The following is a 19,931-nucleotide window of genomic DNA, read 5'->3' on the forward strand; positions in this document are numbered from 1 at the left end:
TGTATTGTGGGAGCGCCGGAAGTGCGCGGCCGTTGGCTCGCCGCCCGTCCTCCCGCTTCCGGCTTCCCCGGGCTGTGTTATTGTTGTGCTTCCACCGCGCGCGGCCCCGCCTCCCGACCAACCAGCGTGGCGGGACGGCTGAGCGACAGGCCGGGCTACCAATAGCATCGCGCGGAGGGCGGGGGAGGGCTGGCTGGGGTCTGTCCGCCATGTTAGGGCCGGCAGGGCGCTGAGGGGGCGGCGGGGCTCGGCTCGGCCGGGCCGGGGGCGAGCTGAGGGGGGCGGCGGGGGCTGAGGTGGCGGAGCCGAGGGGCCCTGGCTGCAGGGCCGTCCTCGGTGGGGCCAGCGGCTGTCTGAGGGGCCTCCCGCTGCGAGGAGCGGGCCATGGAGCCGCAGGTGAACCTCTGGGTCAGCTGCCGCGGGGAGACCCAGAGCTTCCTCGTCTCCGACTCGGCGCACACGACGTGGGCCGACGTGGAGGCCATGGTGAGCCCGGGGCCCTGGGGGTTAAAGGTGTGTTGGGGGGGTTGCTGTGCGGAGTGCTGTGCAGCTCTGCCGCCTCGGGGGGTGTTGGAGCCTTTTGGGGTCGTTTTATGCTTGGAGTGGGGTGAAAAGCCTGTTTTGGAGAACGTTTCTGGTGGGTTGGTTGTGGGGTTGGTGTTTGGTTTGGTTTGGTTTTGGGTGGGGGCAGGCGGCCCGAGCTGTGTGCTCTGCTCTGTTCCAGTTGGTGATGTTTGGTTTTGCTCGTTTCCCGTTCTTTTGCCCATCTGAGTAGATGTGGTTGGATAACAGAATCATCTAGGTTGGAAGAGACCTCCAAGATCACCCAGTCCAACCTCTGACCTAACACTACCAAGTCCTCCACTAAACCACATCACTCAGCTCTACATCTAAATGTCTTTTAAAGACCTCCAGGGATGGTGACTGAACCACTTCCCTGGGCAGCCCGTTCCAATCCTTAACAACCCTTTCAGTAAAGAAGTTCTTCCTAATATCCTACCTAAACCTCCCCTGGCACAACTTTAGCCCTTCTCTGTTACTTACAGAGGATTTCTCTCTTTCTCTCTCTCTCTTCTCTCTTTTTTTTTTTAAATCTTTTGGGATGCTTAGTCGCTAATATATGCTTTTAGTTTCCTGGTACCTTGTGTACCCGTGTGACTATAACTGTTCTTGCCAGCAGGCCTTACATACCTAGGCAGGCGTTTGTGAAGATCTGCATATCAGATACTTGACATACCGACGAGATTTTGTCTAGGTTTTCCAGTGCTATTTAGTGAAGACTCTTCTGTTGGATGTGGTTTATGTTGTGCAGTTAGAATTCCCAGAGTTACGATGAAGCAGCAGTGATTATTGATTTAATTTTCTAGTAGCTCTTCTGGTTTGTGGGGGCGCATTGTTCTAAAAGTTGTATCTTAAGAGATCTTACCCATATTTTAATTTTTCTTTTTTTTTTTTTTGGCTAACATAGCCTACCTTGTGGAAGGTTCTTGCGTGGTAACTGCCTCAATTTCAAAGCGTGAGCTGCATCATCTGCTCTCCTGCTTGTGTTTGAGTCTCGTAGAAGAGGTGCTAGGTCAGCCTTAGAACAGCTGGTAGCACGTAGCCCCTGCAAGAACGCCTGAACGGGTCGGAGTCCTGCTTGTATCAAAGCTGGAAGCAGGTCGCTGTGTGAGCACGGTGTTGCTCTTAAGCACTCGGAGTGAAGGTGGGCTTGTTCCACGCGTGGACCTCTCTTAACGTTGCTTCCTTAACCCAGGACGTACCGCTGGCTGTCTGCACTGTGCTGCGCGGTTTGCTGCTTTGAGGCAGTGCCGGCTAAACTGTTCCTTGGGTTTTTTACTGTCAAAGTGTCTAGTGTTCGTAAAGGATAGCCGCATCTCTGGTTCTAGCTGGAGTTTGGGGGAACAATCTGGGGGTGGTGTAGAGAGAGAGACTTATAATTGGAGTTTATTCTCAACCGAGTTGGTTCTCGTGCTGCACTCCCCAAATTAATTGGGGCTGTATCACTGGAACGCCCTGACAGGCACATTCGGTAATTAAAGTAGCATCTTGTGAGGCCAGGTAAATCCCAGCCATCTGCTGTCTTCCAAGGCTGCCAGTCATCTTCTGTTAGATCCAGGCTGACAGCACGTGCCTCAGCTAAAGCAATCTTTGGGGGGAAAAATGCAGTTTGTGTCGGTAAAGAATACCGAAGTGTGCTTGAGACTTACTCAGTGTAGGGTTTTGCTGCTTTTGTTTATGGCTCCTGTGCTATTGGTGATTCTGCCCTGGTAATACAAAGTAGCTGTTCAGCTTTGTTCTTCTTATTCCGGTAGGTATAATGGATTTATGTCTTCAGATGCGCAGTGCATCTGCCAGGGAGTAGCAGAATGCAATACTTTGCTTTTCTTAGCGCTTGAATTAATCCTGGTTTCTCAAAACACAGATGGGTTTACTGGGGGCAGGGGAGGGAGGAGGCTGCCCACCTCCCTGAACTATCTCCCAGGTGCTTTTTAATGTGAAAGGTGGTGTTCAAAGATCATTGGCTTCAGCCTCTGTAAATGGGAGTGTTTACCATGTCCGAGTTTGTTAACTGACAACAAGTCCTCTTTCCATGGAAAGGCTGTTCAGTGATCTTGATTTTAGGGTAAACATTAACTAGAGCAGGTGAAACACAAAATAAGTTAAATTCATCTCTTCATTATAAAAAGTTGGTAAAGGTCGGAAGCAAGGCACTGGGGAGCGTAGTTCAACTCCAGGAGAACGGATTTGGTAAAAGTGTGTTTATTTCAACCGAGGAACTGGAAGGGAGGGGTGGAAGGGTTAAACCTTTGTTGTTTTTTTTCCCTATTAGAAATCATGATTAACTGAGAACTGCTACAGCTCTGTCTCGTTTTTTCCTCATTTTTTTCTTTTACATACAGGTTAAAGTTTCATTTGACCTGGACAACATTCAGATCAAATACGTTGATGAGGATAAGGATGAGGTAATAATACCTTTTTCTCTCCATTCCTCCTTCCCCCCTGCTTCCAAAATGTAACGGTTTGAACCTTTCTGCCTCTTGTAGTTGGTCCTTCAGGAGTGTTTGTTCTGCAGGTCAGAGGTGATGTTTTTGTCCTTTAGAGAAGAAAATAGCTATTAGTCTTTTGGTTTCAACCTTAATGTAATATAGCATTCTCAATTTAAACATTTTTTGAAGCTATTGCCTTTCTTTTTTCCTACCGGTATAACAGAATAGAAACAGCCAGTGGTTCTTTGTGCTCAGAGGAAGGGATGTGTGTGTTGAGGGATTTCTAATTTTACATTTTTATTTATTTTATCAGAGTAAGTTATAACTGCTTATGTTTGCAGCCATGGTAAAGCCCTGTCTCTTCAATCTGCATTCCCTCCTCTGAAAAATGTAGGTCCCCTGTCATTAGCATATGTGTTTACTTCAGAGATCTGGCGTACTGAAATCCTCCGCTTGTTTCATGCAAATGCTATAATCTCCAAGCAGATTACTGACTCAGAAAGCAAATTGGTTACTTCTAGTTGTCCTTGTTGAGTAACTTCCTGCTTGGCACAACCTCACCCTCATATTCTGTTTATCTAGAGATTTAGATCGGAATGTGAACATAACTGCCATGCTCCAGTGATTGATTTGCAGCTCTGCTAAATTGCGGAGATGGGGATTTTTGTTTTTATTTTCTTAACCCAATGGGAAATGTCAGGATGCTTCCAGAAACGTTTCAGGGAAAGATTCTGCTCTTATTTTCCAGCCTCTCTCTCTCTCTATATATATAAATATGTACGTGTATGTATTTTTTGATATTTAAGTATAAATATCTGTTTAAGATCTTTCACATACTGATAAATACTGATCAAATCATGTAATGCTGTAGTGATTAAATAACTTCCTGTGTTAATAACTTCTGTGTGCAAATTTGATAAACGAGCACCTGAAGTAGATGGTGTTAACTGTCCTTTTGATTAGAAGCAAGCGTTGCATCTGGCCATGAACAGCAAATGGTCCAATTTCTGTTTACTTGTCTAGAAAGCCCGGTGATATCAGCGCTGGCTTCCTTCCACTGGATGAGACCATGCTTGTTCTGGATGCCAGCAGGGCGAGAGGCCTCACTTACTATGCAAACCTGATGAAGAACATGGTCTACTTTAAACAACCACGTCATTAGTTAATAATTAAGCATGGCAGCAATAACAAATACCAGAAGGAATGATACTTTAGAAACTCTGAATAAAAGTACATTTATTTTGAAAGCGTGTTAATTTTCAGGGAATCACAGAAATATTTAATTGGCTGCTAATCACTTTTTTTTTCTCTTTGCAGGTGTCTGTGAATACCAAAGGTGAGCTATTACTTTATTAAAATGAAATCAGGTTTATAAATAGACCCCAGCTGTTGCTTATATTTATGGAGAAGCAGATGAGAGAGCTTACATGTTGATTTGGGGATCTATGTATGATTTGGCATCAAATCCTTCCAAAAGGGAAATACTCTTTATCTACAGAAAGTTAATTTTTCAAAATGAGTAAATTAATGGAATGGGAAGTCTCCAGGCTGCAAGCATGTTTCCTTGTTGCCATATGTACAACTGTTTCTTTAGAAGCACTATTTTAAGATAATTTACAGAAGGTATGGAGGACATTCTTAGGTTCTTAACTACAGTGTGCTAAGTTTACATGTATTATTGGAGATAGGGAAAATTCACATTTCTTTTCTTTTTTCTTCAGAGGAATATGAAGAAGCTCTGAAGGTAATTGGTCTCTGACTTTTCCAATATATTCAGCTTTCTCCGATGAGAATTGATGTAGCTGAGGGGGGGAAAACACCACCAATATCTGCTTTGTAGAAATCAGAATAGCTCAGTTTTCTTGCTTTGGGCATTAGCTTGAATATTTTGCTATACTATTGTCCAAGCAGGCTAATTTTGCATTGTATAATTAGTTGAACATGCAGTTGTGATTCAGGGCCCAGAGCAGACAGTCAAATTACTGGCTTTCTGAAATACCCAAATGCCACGTTTGGAGGTACTGTCCCTTTATTGGATCCCTTTAAAAATCTTGCCATGCAGGCTCCAACATTGTACTCTCTGGTAATAAAACTTTCAGTGATGTCAGTGCTTAATTACTTCTTAAACGATTGCATATTTTTCTAGACAAAATAAGGATTGCATTCCTTTAAATTGTACAGTACTAATGCTTTCAGAACTTTTTTTGCTTATGGTTTGAATTTCTAATCTGGAAATCACTTGAAAATAATCATAAACGAAAATTTACTGTAAGTTCCTGGGCAGAATCTTTATTGTTTACTGGCTTTCTATGAACAGCTTCATTGTAGATTGAAAAACTCCTGTAGAATATCTGCGTGGTAATTTTTTTGCTTATAGTGAACTTCCCAGTAAGCATATCGGTAACTTTTAGGAAAGGCAGAATTAAAAAAAGTCAGCTGACTGTAGCTTGGCATGTGACTCAATTCTTCTTGGTTTTTGTGTGTTGTTTTTTTTTTCTCACGACCTTTCTAGTGCAGTATAATGCTGTATTTTTATAGGATATTTAGTGTTGGTTTGAAGAGAAGTGAATAGGGTATATCATGTAATCTTTATTTAGATTGCAGTTAAACAAGGAAATCAACTCCAGATGAATGTGTATGAAGAAGGCTCTTTTCTGAAAGATGCTCCATCTTGTTCTTCACAACCGCGTGAAAGAACCGTGCCAGAAAAGTTGGCAGCTCTTAAAGATGAGAAAATACCTCTTTCACACTACTCTGTGGTAGCTCAGGGGTTGGAGGAAGACTTGAAAAATGAAAAGGAGCTGGCAGTTCAGGTAGGATGCAGAGTTGGACTATATATTCATTAAAACAAAATTCATAAGTGTAATTCACCTTATAGACTGATTATTGTCTTTATTCGTACTTAAAAACTGATTCAATTAGAAGTTGGTCTTTATAGCTACCTGTATGCTCCCATTACAGGTCATGAAATCGTTTGAATGTCTTCAAGAGGAGGTTTTGATGTTGCATTTAGAAATAAAGGCTCTTTAATGTTGACCTGAAGCTCTGATTTGACATCTAGTAACTTCTGGTTGACTTGATTTCTTTAGCTTTGATGTGTAATTACATTCAAATGCTAATAAGGCGGAAATCTTTCAGAAAACTTCAGTGGCTTTCTTGTGTAACTTTTCTGCTGTTTTCCAAAGAACATGAAATCTTTTTTTTGGTAAAACAGTTGAGGGGAGTACCATTTGAAAGTTGTTAATCTGCTGTATTGAGATTTGTTTTACAGCTTCACGTGCTTATTGTGTTTGACTCTTTCCTTTTTCACCAGCAAAAGTTAAATCACAATGAAACAGGGGGAACAAATGAAAATCCTCCAGAATGGTTTACTAGCTACTTGGAAACAGTAAGTGTCTTTTCTTCTGAATTTTGGTATTTATAAAGGACTACATAAGAGGTTATGGGAAGAAGATATCTGTAATGCCTAGCAATATATCTGATCGCGGGTATATAGTTATATATATATGTCTGGTACTTGTGACCAGAGCTTTAAATGGCATTTAGGCATCTAATCGCTCTATCATAGTGAAATTACTTGTCCTGCAATGATGATCTAGATGCTGCTATACTTTTACAGTTTTGATGTTACCTTTTTTTTTTTTTTAAAAAAAAAAAAAAGCTTGATACATGCCACTTGTCAAAACTAGGTTGTTTGGTTTATGCGTTTAATTGGTTTGAGTATAGTTTTAACTGTCAAAATTACTACAGTCTTTGGGGAGGAAAAAAAAAAGTTTAGACACTAGTCGATTTAGTGCTTTAGAACTTTTATGATAGAATCCTTGTTGCACTCCACAGTCATAGGAACTTCAGGGTAATCATCATGACGCAGAGCATGAAATACGGTGTTACTGGTGGAGAGTCTTGTTCAACCAGTTTCAGTGGGGTAACGCTTAGGGTTTCCTGAGATCCGAAGCAGAGTGTTTGGCCTTACTTTTCTTGATAGTTCAGCTTAAGAAAACACTTTCAAGAGACCAAGGAGCGTAACCTATAGATTAGTAAGATGTAGCCATCAGATTGATTATTGCTTATTACCTGCTCAAAACAACGAGAAGCAGCTAGCTGGGAATGATAAGAATTAATCAGCCAGTGACTTCATGGAACTTAAAGATATGGTGATGTAACAGTATATGCATTGATGTTTAAGCTTTCTTCGAGTTTACTCTTCCTTTGTTACCTCCTTATATAATCTAAAGATCTTTCGTGTATTGAAATACTAAACGGTTTTATTTAAAGCTCATCTGGTGGAGAAAATCAGGAGTTAAAGATGGACAGACTCTAGAAGGGTGTGTTAGGAGTCACACTAATTGTCTTAGATTCATTTCCTTCCCGTTATGCAAGGCTATGGAATAACCCCACAACTTATATTGTAAGCATGAGTATATGATTTTTAGTTTGCCTTGTTTAAAACCAGTGGGCTGGTATTTTCAAAAGTAAATCCTCTTTGAGGAGTGTGATACTTCTTCAAATTCAACTGGAATGTGTTGTTGCAGAGGTGAGTGAATTCGGAGCTGCTTTATGACTTGTGGGTTGGGAGATTTGGGGCAGTGTAATCCAACTTTTTGAAGCTGCTTAGGTTGCTCCAATTCATGACTTTCTTCTTCAGTTCAGGGAGCAAGTGGTGAAGGAAACTGTTGAGCAACTGGAACAGAAGCTATATGAGAAGCTTGTTCATCACAATCAGGCTCCAGACTTTCCTGAGAGCTCTATTACAGCAGCGCCTCCAGCTTCAGAGACCCAACCAGGGAATGGTAACCAGTGTGACTGGCTAATCTCCTGCTGCAACTGTCAGGCCCGAATCGTTGGAGTTCGCTACCAGTGCAGGTAGGATATGAGTAATGGGTGTGTGGGAAACTTAATGTGTTACGTGTGTGAGTGAGAGTTTGAAAAGACATCTTAGCGTCACAGATTGCCATTTTGCTAATCTTCAGCATGGTGTATGCTTCAGGACCTTTAGTATGTCTCTCATAAACAGCTTATGTTCTCTGTTCTTGCGAACAGTCCTTATCTGCATAAGAGCAAGATTAATACTGTTTTGAAAAAAACACAATCATTAAAACAATATAAAAGAACTTTTGTTATTCACAAGCACTTTTAAACTTTCTTTGCATATGGCATGTAGTAACTGTAAAGGAAAATGTTTGGCTAGGTTAGTTAAACAAAAATGCAAAACTTACAACCACTGTCTATTTAAAAAAAAGTTTTTTCATTCTGACACAATCAATGAGTTTAAATGAAGTCATCCTTTTTTGGTTTTTTAAAATGAGCTCTCTGTCAGTTTGTTAATAATATATTGCACGTTTTGATGCAATGGTGTCTTAAGTGAGGTTTTAATTTGAATGAGGCAGTTACTTTTGTAGGTAAGTATTTTAGGACTGAGCAGCAGCAGTGAATGGAATGCCAGTAGGGGTTTTCCTGTAGATATTTTTCTCATTGGCATGAGCTGGCAATCTGTTTTTACCAGTCCTTGTTCCTGCAAGAGCAATCTCTTTTGCATCCTGAAAACTTCAGCTGTCTTATCCTTTGTATTTTCACAAGTAGAATGCTGTTTCTGGCATTTGAGTTCAGTATAAAGTTTTGTTCTTTATAGCAACAATTGTCCATAGCTCATGCTAAAGGAAGTGTCAGGTTTTTCAATGCTTATTCAAGAAGGAAGTGGGAACTGTCTTACAGCTCTTTAAAGAAGAGATATTGATCTAGATGTTCCTGATATTGATGTGTAAGTGTATAAGCCGTTTCGCTTAGATACTGCTTAAAATGATAGTTGGATACTGAGTTTGTTTCTCAGGAGAAATGTAAGGATTAATTACCCTTCAATGTCTTTTTCTATTGTGTTCTTTGCCTCTCAGTAACCTACTTTTACTGCTTTGCAGCCTTTGTCCAGCCTACAATATTTGTGAACAGTGTGAAGCAGGAACATATGCACACGATCCTAATCACGTCTTGTTAAAGCTACGAAGACCTATACTGTGTATTGCTGAGAACTACAACCTTGCACAGTTTTCACCTCGCCTGCCTGCTACTCTGGAGCAAGTTAGGTAAATGGTGGCACCTGTCAACACCTGATAAGGCTATCTCGGTAGCAAAGTGGAAAAACCTGTCTTGGGGTTGGTGTTCAGCTTTTATGGATTTAGATTCAGACATAACAGGAAATGGAAATAATACTCTGGAACTGCAGTGCAAGTAGCTAAAAATAGCTCTTTACTTACAAATGGCCTCAGATAAATATTTTCCTGGACCTTTGATAACTAAGTAGAAAAGATAGGATTTTGTTTCATAGGTGGGTAGTAGACATGGAGAGCTTGCTTTTTCTTTGAGCATGTTCTAATCTGTCTTTACCCTCTCACTGAAGCAGTTCTAAATGTCTTCACCAGCAACTGTGAAGTTGTTCTTTTAAAGTCATCTGGTATTCAGTCTAGAAATGTGAGACATTCCTTTGAGACTAGGACTGTGTTGGCTAAAGCTGTGTTCTAATCAGTTTAATAAGGTAGTTTTCTCTCTCTGCAGGCTCCAGAAACAGATGGACAAAAGATTTCTGAAGGCAGAAAAGCAGAGATTACGAGCAGAGAAGAAACAGCGAAAGGCAGAGGTCCGAGAGCTCAAAAAGCAGCTAAAATTGCACAGGAAAATTCATCTGTGGAACTCTGTCCATGTGTTGGAAACTAGTGGCTCACCTACTCTGAAGTCTGAGTCTCTCCAACCCAGTACCTTACTGTAAGGGATGTTGTTAGCTGAGCATTTCTTAGTTGCAGTGTCTGGCCTTCTGTGGTGAGACCAAATTTTAAAGTAACAGGAGGAAGATTATGAAATCAGTTGCTCATTTAAAGTATTATTTGTGATTGGACCTGTGAGGATTTTGTCTAAACTGAATTTGCAAAGTGGAGTGTTTTCTTTTTGAAGAGAATATCAGAAGAAAAAAAAAAAGGCAACCGATTATTGTTACCAGAAACTTGAACAGATTTGAGGCAGAAAAATACCTACCGTTATATATACATGCATGCACATGCAGTATGAATTAATGTTGCAGCCAGTTTTAAAAAGTCTATCTTCCTGTTGTCTTCATTGCCTCGTTATAGTTAAGTAAATTCTGTGTGCTTGTATTCAGTGCCCTTTTTTATGTAAACTTAGGATGAGGCTCATTAGACAACGGCTGTTCAGGGAAAGCAAATGACTTTGCATTTTTGAGTCTCTTCAGTTTTATAAATGTGCAGGTATAAAACGTAAAGTTTTAGTTTCTTTAATTCGTCCCTTCCATTTAGGGCATTTGAGAGTCAATTAGTTACTTCCATTTGTGGGGAGCTTAAAATAGCTATTACTGCTTCCTTCTGGCTGAACAGAAATATTACAGGAACAAAACCACTGCTAATTTAGGTCTGAATTTCTTTCTTTATCTTTTACAGTTGACATTAATATGAGCTGCATCACCAATCCCCTCTCAGCGCACCTAACTAGCAGTAGAGCTCTTGATCTTGTTTTTGAGGCCCTTTTAGGCAAAAACTGGTATCTTGCTGAAAAGGTAATGTTGCTTGTAAGGCCAAATAAAAGACACCAGCACTGGACTGTAACAGAGTCCTTAATTCAACATCAGAAAGATGGTGACTATCTTCTTTAACAGAGTAGCGTTGCCCAAAGTGCTGTAATACTAAATCAAATCAGCTGAAGAACAGTGAACCTTTCTCTTTAAACATGGGTGCTATAATTATAATAGATATTTTTTTCTAAACTAGCAAATCTTGTTTTGTTACGTTTCCTTTTTCATTAAGCTAAGGAAAGCAAACTGTGTTGTTTAGACTTTAAGATGAGCCCGGTACTAAAATGTTAGAGTTTTGAAAAACTTACAGGAAAAAAAACTTTAAGTAGCCTCTTCCATTTTAGCCAGTGAAATAGCAGCTGAGTGACTTCCTCAGTTCTGTTTTTTGTTTTTTTTTTTTTTCCCTGAATCCCAGGAGCCCTAGTCAACCCGTCCAAGCGATTGTCCCAACACTAAGTGCAGTGTTTGTGGATGAGAATTTGCCAGATGGGACTCGCTTGCAGCCGGGAACAAAGTTTATCAAACACTGGCGAATGAAAAATACTGGCAATGTGGAATGGGGCTCAGACACAAAGGTATCTTTCCTTTGCTGTTACTTTTACGCATTAAAATAGTTCTAGAAGACTAAGTACTTATATGCATTAGGAATTTGAATTCTCTCTCAGAACCTGTTTAGGGTTTATTTTGGCCAGTTAATTTATTAACTGCGAATTCCAGGGCGTTAATCTATCTAGGTACTCCTTGAAACTACAGAGGATAGGAGGAAAGCAATCAACATAAAGATCAGTGATACTGTCTTCTAGTGCTGTTGTAATGTAATAATAGTTCAACCTCGTTACAGCAGGTATATTGCACTTCTGACATGTAAAAGCTTTTCTTTGAGTGCTGACTGAGCTCCTGTTTAAACGTAAATATTTTTCTGGTGATAGACTGAAAACCTTGACCAGCAGCCCCTTTTCTCTGCCTTGCATCTGTGCAAGGCCTTTCAGCAGAGGAACTCGAAATGATCTCCGTACAGATCACAAAGAAACAAGTGAAGTTAACTTTTGCTTTTTCTGTTGTATATTTCAGCTGAAACTTATGTGGGGAAATTTGACCTTGGCATCTTCTGAAAAAAAGGATGTGTTGGTGCCATCCCTTCCATCGGGACAAGTAGGAACTGTTTCAGTTGAGTTTGTGGCTCCTAATATAGAAGGAACGTACACGTCTCACTGGAGACTGTCACACAGAGGGGAACAGTTTGGGCCTAGGATCTGGTGCAGTATTGTTGTGGATCCCTCCCCAGCTACTGACTCTTTAGAAAGCAATTGGAAGGACTCCGATTCCAACCAAACAGATAAATCTTCCAGTAACAAACAGGCAAGTAAATCATACAGTTATGAGGGCAGCTGTGAATTGCTTAGTAGATTGAGCAATGCATATTGTTCTCTGCAGTGACATAGTGTTCCTAACTGTATTGATCTCTTGGGGATTCCTTTAATTGTTTTTTCTTCTGATTTTATTCTTAGTAGGGAAGAGGAACAACTTCTCTTGCATTTATAGGCTCTGAAATAGTAGTTCTTTTTGACAGACATGGGATATGTTAAAAGCCTGTTTCAGCTACTTGTATAGTTCTTTGATCAAAATTAAATGTTACAGGATTTCTGTGTGTTAAGTCTTGTCCTTTTGGCTCTAAAATGAGCTGAATTAAGTATTTTTCAAGTTGCTTTTGGTGTTCTTATACACAGTACTTAGGCTTTGCATTTTATGGAACTTTTATTTGCTGCCTGCCTAAGATGTTTTCGGGACTTCTTTTGGCTTTTTCAGGATGCTTCCTTGAAGACAGAAGGCAGTGCTCAAGTGATGGGTGAAATTGTGGAACAGGCTGAGATACCTCTGCCAAATCTTCCTTTGAAGATGAAAAATCTGCCAAGCGAGAGAGAATTTTATATCCCATCTGTGGATCTCCTCACTGCACAGGTAAAAATGTTAACAAGTCAGGTAGACATCAGACAAACCACCTTGGATTTCATATCTAGGTACATAGACATCCATAAGAAAAAAATAGCTTCTGAGCTCTAAAACAGCCACTGTATTTTCAGGAAGAATATACTGCATTTTATATAGCAGAGCTATTTCCCTGAATTAGGATGGGGGACTGTCGCTGGAAGGTTATGTGCAGGACAGAGTAAGATTCTCTGTAGTCACAGGATTGGGTCTTTCTCTGACCTCTAACAAGGGAGTACTTAGGTTTCCCTCTTGCTGCCTTAATTTGTGTACTGCATTCTATAACGTGGGGATGGCCTTTGTGGGAAAACGTCCCCTGCCTGAGATCATGCCAAGTAACTAACAAGATGGAGTAGACCTCTTTGTAAGATATTGGGACCTAAGGCTGGGGAGTACCATGTAGGATTCCAGTTCAGGGTTCGTTGATGAAAACTGTGTGGGGTTTCTTTCTGTAGGATTTACTGTCCTTTGAACTATTGGATATCAATATTGTGCAGGAACTGGAGCGAGTGCCACACAACACTCCTGTTGGTAAGGATTTTTGATACTCTGGTGTGCTACCTCTAGCTTTCTAAGCTACTGTTTACCCAATGGAAAGGTTTTCTGTGCAAAAAGTTCTTGCTCTTCCGGCTAGAGAGTCTTCCCAGCTCCCATGTCTTTCCATTTTAATTCTTTCTGCAGCCCTAGAGGAGATACCTGATAGTCCTTTGTAATTTCCAGTCTTGACTTCTTTCCATCTTCACACACTGAAGGCCATAAGATTCCAGGCATTGCAGAAGGCTGTCACTTTCTTTGCTCAACTAGTGCCAGTGTAATGCAAAGCTAATTCTTTTTCACCAAAGTATCTTGTAAGATACCTGGGCTTCAGTCTTGGAAGAACATCCTTTAAGGAAAAGATAACTTCTTAAAAGGCTGCCTCTTGGAGGAAGGAAGGTTCTTATTTTAATGCTAATTCTTTGCTACTTTTGTTTTTCAGACATGACTCCATGCATGTCCCCTTTGCCACATGATAGCCCCTTGGTGGAGAAACCTGGCTTAGGTCAGATAGAGGAGGAGAACGAGGGAAGTGGATTTAAACCAGTGTCTGGTAAGCAGTAATCACTGGGAGCTTGGGGAGCTGGGAGGAGGGTGTCATCAAGTCTGACTGGGCAGAAGTGATGTTTTATTTACTTGAAGAATTCTAACTCCTGTTGTTCCCTTTCTGTGGAAGAACAAACAGTATTTGGCTTATAAACCTATAGTATGGCACTACTCTGATTGTGGATGTTGGAGCGTAATATATCTGAAATTCAGAAATGGAAAACTTCTGATTTTTTTTTCTGCCTATTAGAATTGTTGGGAGAATTAAGAATTTGCCCTTTATAGACCAGATTATACTGAAACGTTCTAGGTGTTTTCCCCATACTTCTCAATCATTTTCACATTCAACATAAGTGAAAGATTTTGGAATTCATTTTTTTAAGGAGGAATCAACACACAAAATCAGCATTGACCTTGGATAGCTTACAAATTCTTCTCATACTCGCGTTTCCTTGTGGTCATGTTAAAATAATGTCTCCCTTTCAAAGGAATAACTGAGGTCTGCTTTCCTACAGATGCTTGCATGGTGAAAATGAAAGGTGAACATCCACTGAACCAGGAGGAAGGGGAAGAAGACATGAGTGGGACTCAGTTTGTCTGCGAAACTGTAATTCGCTCTCTTACCCTGGATGCCGAACCTGACCATAAGCCCCCACAAAAAAAGAAAGTGATGAAGAGTGAGTACTGCCCTTGCTGGCTTCTGTGGCTTTACTTTCTTTGCACTCAGACATCGGCCACAAATTGCTTTGCACTGCAGGTGGTGATATCTTTCTAATTGTTTTTCTTGATTGTTGTATTAGATTCTTTGCAAATGCTGCAAGACACCTTCACTTGTAATGTGCTAAGTGAAGAATCTCCTAGGATAAAAACTAATGCCGCTTCTAAAAAGGAATCAAAGATCTGTCAGTCAGAGGCGATCACAGAAAATGGCAGTGGTAAGTAAAGTCTGAATTTAAAGTAAAACTGCAACAGGCTACAAAAAAGCTGTAAAAAGATCTCTGGTATTCTAAGAAATTGAATACTGCAACAATGATTCTCTTGATGTATCAGAAAATTGGTGTCGATACACTGAACAAGCAGCTATTTTAAGAGTTTTTTTTAAAGAAGTGATATTGAGACATAATGGTTCCAGTCAAGTATTCAGATAAGTGCTCAAACACTAAGCATGGCTGGTGCTTCCAGATTTTGTGCATGTAGCTTAAAGGCTGTGCTTTGAACTGTATCCAACGCATATAATTTAGGAACTGTTCTCAGTGTAGCTGTTTTTCCTGTTGAATTATGCATAAGCTTACGGGTAAAATCTGTTGCTCTTTCACACTATACCCCAACCTATACCAAGAGATCAAGAAAACCAGACAGTTAACATTGACAGCAAAGGTTTACAGTTGTTTCTGAGTAGTTGCATTTTATATCTGGGACAGCACTGCTTTTGCTGTTATCCAGGCAAATTGGGCAAATTTAATATGCTTTATTCTTTCTTTTTCTGTTAGGGGAACTTCTGTTTTCCGAGAAAGTAAACCCTTGTAGCAACACTGGCGATTCTGGTGATGAAGATGAAGGTGATGATAAAGATGATGTGCAAAGTCAAGGCTCTTCTGCTTCATCAGAGGATTATATTATTATTCTCCCTGAATGCTTTGATACCAGTCGTCCTTTAGGGGAGTCCATGTATAGTTCGGCTCTTTCTCAGCCCAGTCTGGAAAAGACAGGAGAACCTGAAACAGGAGCAGGGCCAGATGGGGGAAGTCAGCCAGAGATACACAGCATCAGTGATACTTCGACAACATCACAAACGCTGCCTGTAGTACCATTGACCACAGAGACCACAGACACCTTAGCCCAGACAGAAAGGTATGCTTCTCAGAACAAAGCCATTATGCTAATTGCTGCAGGCTTAGCAGGGTGTTGCACTCGAGTTCAATGTTCAGATAGAACTGGTTGCAACAAAATCAGTGTTGTATGTGATGGAGTGAATGTCCTATATCCTATAACTCTTTATAAAACCTTATGTGCTTAGCTAATCAATGAGTAGGGAAGGGAAGAAGGGAACCTGTGAAGATTTTCCTTTTGCCTGTAGATTTTGACTTGCCTGCATGTGTATGTGTAGAATGAAAGTGGTAAAAGTAACTTTTTGCTTTATGTTCTCAGGAATCTTGCATCTCTTCAGAATTGTATCTTCCAAGAACCAAACATACCAGCTCCAGAGAATGTCTGTTCCACTCCTCACAATCAAATAAGAGAAGGTATTGACAGTACTGACTGAAGGGTGCATACGTAGTTATCTCCTATTGCTTACACCTGCGGTTGGATTTGGTGTCTTGTTATTCTAGAGGAGAGCAGAAACCTAGCCAACTAATAATGTTTAGTTCTCTCTGGGTGTTTAAAATTTTACTATACAGAAGATTTGTAGAAAGCAATACAGCTTTCTGAATCCAGGTGAGAAGAGCACTTATTAGAAATGGTAGGAGGGTACTCAGAAGTGTTTGCATAAATGTGGAAGATTACTTTGCTCTGGAATTAGAGCCTTGTGTATAAGCTATTGTTACAGTTATTTCGAGCTCAGCAGTTCATCTCATGGTCAAGTAGATAACCACTGACTAATCAGCCAAATGATTCCTGGAATTCTTTTGATAGTCAGGAATGTGATGAGAATCTTGCATACCTAGTTTGCATCTGGATCACTAAACTTGAAAGTATTAACTTGGACTGAATCCTGCTCCTTTCCGTTTACGTACATGTTGCAGCTCTTCAGCTTTTCATTTACTGTCCACATTGATACCGTGTCTTTTCTTATTCCAGAACCTAGTGGTGAAGACAGCTATGGACAGGGATCTTCTGGATTTCTAACAAGAAACCAGAATTTCTCAGAATACCCAAGGTAATGAAACAGAAGCTGTGACTTCACAAATGCCATTTATTCTGTGGCTCTTCTTTTAAGATTAAGTGACTAGGAATCAATGGAAACTAGTTGCTGTAGCCTGGATGGATGTGTCACAACTTCCACATACAGACGCATTCTTCTGGGTGACAGTACTTAATTCCTTTCAAACAGTCATGTTATGGAAAATAGGCTAACACAACTTTAACATAAAAAGTTTGTCAGAAAGTCAGGAAAGAAGCAGTGACTTTCCCAGATGGCTTGATTCCTGGATGGGGGGGATTCCTTTGGATAATGGGTTGTTCTCTGACAAGAATTAAGCCTCAGCCAACTAATGGGGAGAGACACTTGCATTTCAAAATGAAACAAACACACGTGGCTTTGCTGACACCTAAAGTAATATCTTCTCTGCAGACACCCACAAGGAAGCAGTATTGCAGGAGAACTAGTTAAAGGAGCTTTATCAGTTGCTGCCTCGGCCTACAAAGCATTATTTGCTGGACCACCCATTACAGAACAGGTAAGTGTCTTTTTCCTGTATACTGTGTGAATTTTATACCTACACTACTAGTTTTAAGGTTTGGAATTTTGTATTTTTTATGAATGTGTCAACATTCTGCATAGGACATTTTGCAGTGCACTGCAGGAATAGTAAAACATTAAGCTTAATGGCATCCCTTTGAAGTATGCTGCTTCACCAGCTGATAGGGAAATCCATGCTGTGGGGATGAAGTATCTCTTAAAGCATCATGCAAAAGCAGTAATTCACCTTTGTAAGCGAACAATGGAAGTGAATACCAACAGCTTAATTGCAGGCAAAGGGCCTCAGTGCCTTAATTATATTTTGGTTTAATGCAGGACCGCTGATTGAAATGGCAAAAATAAGATAATAAATGATCTCTTCATATCTTTTGGTTTTGGCAGCCTGCAGCTACAGAAGAGCACACTGCCACTCTTCTATCCAGTCTGTGCGAGATGGGATTCTGTGACAGGCAGTTAAACCTGCGACTGCTGAAGAAACACAACAATAATATGGTTCAAGTGGTAACTGAATTGCTTCAGATCAGTAACAGTGACTGGTACAGCAGTAGGTGCTGAACCTTCCTGGCGGAGCAATGAATCACCTTAATTGAGCAAACTCTCATTAAACACTGCATCAGTAGCGTGCTGTTCCTCAGCTGTGTTCTGTTTGGAGGCGTAGATAAAACTTTAGCTTTTCTTTGAGCTTTTGACCTTTTTTCTTTCATGGAAATGTCAAACTGCTTGTCACAGCATTTTATGAATTGGAGACCAGAATTCCAACTGTACTTTGGACATCCTGGTGAAATGAGTGGTCTTGAAGTCTATCATTTTATACTGAATCCTTTTTATCTGGGAATTCTAGACAATGACTTAAACTTGCACCCAGATTAGAACTTCCCCTTTTACTGTATGTAAAATATTTTAGGCAGCTGGGGCTCTTGTTTTGTTGACTTTTAACAAACTTTGGAATAGGAAACAATGTAAAATGCTTCTGTAAAATGTAGTCTTGCCTGATTTACAAGAGGTGCCCACAAATAGGAAGCTGTTTCTTCTTATATAACTTAGTAATCGACCTTTTTTGTCCAATGCATGATAGTAATGTAACAGATTTAAATCTTACAAGTCATTCTTAGAAAAAAAAAATTGCTTATATATTGAAATGAGTCTTGAACCATCAAACAATTTTCAAACAGTCTGAGATCACAACCACTGTAATTTAAACTGACGTTTACCAGGAAAGTCATCGTTTCTTATAGCAGAATAAAGCATGAGAGTGATCTTACCATTGAACCATCTCTAGTAATAATGCAAAGCATATCTCTAACAGAAAATATAGCCTATGTAAAAATATGTGGTTAAAGATGGATTTGTAAATGTGGGAAGGGGCTTTCTAAGAACGTTTAGAGGTTCCTCATAAAAACATTAAACTTGACCCCTATCTTCTTTTCAACATAGTCCAAACCTCTTAACCTGTTAATACCACATAGAAGAATTGAAGAATGTGTAAAAAGTCAGATCTGAATTGAAGTACAAATTCTGGTAATGTTTGAGGATGGGAAGAATGCTCGAGGTAGGGATTGTGTGACTTTTTATACTTTGAGAAATGTAGTAACTTAAGCAGCGTGAAGTGTACGGTCTCCTGTGATGGTTCTAGCTGTGTTTCCATAGACACATCTGTAGGACTCGCTTTCTCACAAGATTTTGGTTTACATACCCATATTTAATTTGAAATTTAAGAATTCCCTTCTAAACATGCCGAGAGGAGATTTGATTCTGAAGAATCACAAGAAACCAGCAACATACACTGCTGTGCAGTGGTGTATCCTTAAGTAACTGTTCAGAGTTCGGTCCTCTGAAAGTGACAGCAGTGTTGGCTATGTTCTTTTTGAGCAAACTTTCTTGCTGCAGGAAGAGACCATTGATAGTAAAATATTTATATTATTGCTGCTTCAAAATAAGGTGTTTCTGTTTTGACACAATGTAGCTGAAGCAGTTATCAGTATTGTGACTGACCAGGTGATCAGTAGTAAAGTTTTTTTTTTTTCAAAAGACATAATACCCTCAGAGATAAGATACCATTAAAATAAATGAAGAAAAAAATGTATCATACTGTTCCTGTTTTAAACCTATTTTTATAGATTGTGGAAGATATACTCCTAAATGTTTATTTTGAAATACAGTAGGACTATTTTGCAGTGTTTCTCATCTGTCTGTACCCCAGTGCAACTGTCTGCTGTGGACCAGATAAAGATCTTTCTGTAACTTGAAACTACTGGATTTTCCAACCGTAACTTACACGTACTGTTTTGAGTACCTTTGGCTTATGCTTACTATAGAATGAGGAGGAGGGAAGGACATGGATGAAGTGCAGTAGCTGGTGAAATTCCTAAGCCTGGTGTGGTTGTCTGCTTTGATCTGGAATGCCCAGCAGGATGTTTGTTATTTCTGTGTGTACCTTTATACTTAGGATTTTAATGTATTCTGTAAATTAACAAAACACTAAAATGTATGAGGAAAAAACACTTCATTGCAGATTGAAATGTGAAGTGTGAAATGCTGTTTTCCTTAGGTTACTTTTTACTAGGGTTTAGATAATGTATGCTCAGGCTTAAGATGTATTTCCGTTGGCTTTGTATATTTTGTTAATGGATGCATGGTATAATTTATAATATATTCTATAGTGCAAAATGTGACCTCTGTGTCTTATTTAGGATAAGCATTTTAAAGTCAACTGTCGGGGGCGGGGGGAGGAAAGGGAAGGAGGGTGGAAGACCCCCTCTTTCCTGTCTCCTTACAATAAAGCTCTTTATCTGGCTGGCTCTCATCGGGCTTTTCACAAGCAGCAGCTCCGGATGGAGCTCTGGGTCTCGGCTGTGGCCATACAGGGTCGTTCCCCTCTGTCCCA

The 19,931-nt window shown here is 40.1% G+C and overlaps 1 protein-coding gene across 3 annotated transcripts; it reads left to right on the top strand.

The window, feature by feature from the left end:
• The first annotated feature begins 297 nt into the window (after nt 1-297).
• NBR1 (NBR1 autophagy cargo receptor) lies at nt 298-19,841 on the top strand. Of its 3 annotated transcripts, none has more exons than XM_035568372.2 (21): nt 298-486; nt 2,904-2,966; nt 4,308-4,326; nt 4,712-4,734; nt 5,588-5,803; nt 6,310-6,378; nt 7,636-7,853; nt 8,903-9,067; nt 9,537-9,743; nt 10,976-11,135; nt 11,632-11,919; nt 12,367-12,519; nt 13,002-13,077; nt 13,523-13,633; nt 14,142-14,303; nt 14,427-14,561; nt 15,117-15,477; nt 15,775-15,869; nt 16,426-16,504; nt 16,919-17,024; nt 17,429-19,711. In XM_035568372.2, exons 1-21 carry the CDS (start codon nt 385-387, stop codon nt 17,600-17,602), a joined length of 2,982 nt encoding a protein of 993 aa, XP_035424265.1. In that variant the 5' UTR covers nt 298-384; the 3' UTR covers nt 17,603-19,711. The 3 variants fall into 3 exon arrangements, with proteins under 3 accessions (XP_035424265.1, XP_035424264.1, XP_050571481.1); XM_035568371.2 differs by having other exon boundaries at nt 299-486; nt 6,304-6,378; nt 17,429-19,841; XM_050715524.1 differs by lacking the exons at nt 298-486; nt 2,904-2,966; nt 4,712-4,734 and having other exon boundaries at nt 4,306-4,326; nt 6,304-6,378.
• Nucleotides 19,842-19,931: the final 90 nt, after the last annotated feature.

The sequence above is a fragment of the Cygnus atratus genome, chromosome 25, assembly GCF_013377495.2.
Source record: "Cygnus atratus isolate AKBS03 ecotype Queensland, Australia chromosome 25, CAtr_DNAZoo_HiC_assembly, whole genome shotgun sequence".
Taxonomy (NCBI): domain Eukaryota; kingdom Metazoa; phylum Chordata; class Aves; order Anseriformes; family Anatidae; genus Cygnus; species Cygnus atratus.

Coding starts and splice junctions, on each gene's coding strand:
- NBR1 (XM_035568371.2), top strand. CDS start 385: ATGGAGCCGCAGGTGAACCTCTGGGTCAGCTGCCGCGGGGAGACCCAG. Junction 9,068..9,536: donor GCTACTCTGGAGCAAGTTAG/GTAAATGGTGGC, acceptor CTCTCTCTGCAG/GCTCCAGAAACAGATGGACA. Junction 14,304..14,426: donor AAAAAAGAAAGTGATGAAGA/GTGAGTACTGCC, acceptor TTGTTGTATTAG/ATTCTTTGCAAATGCTGCAA.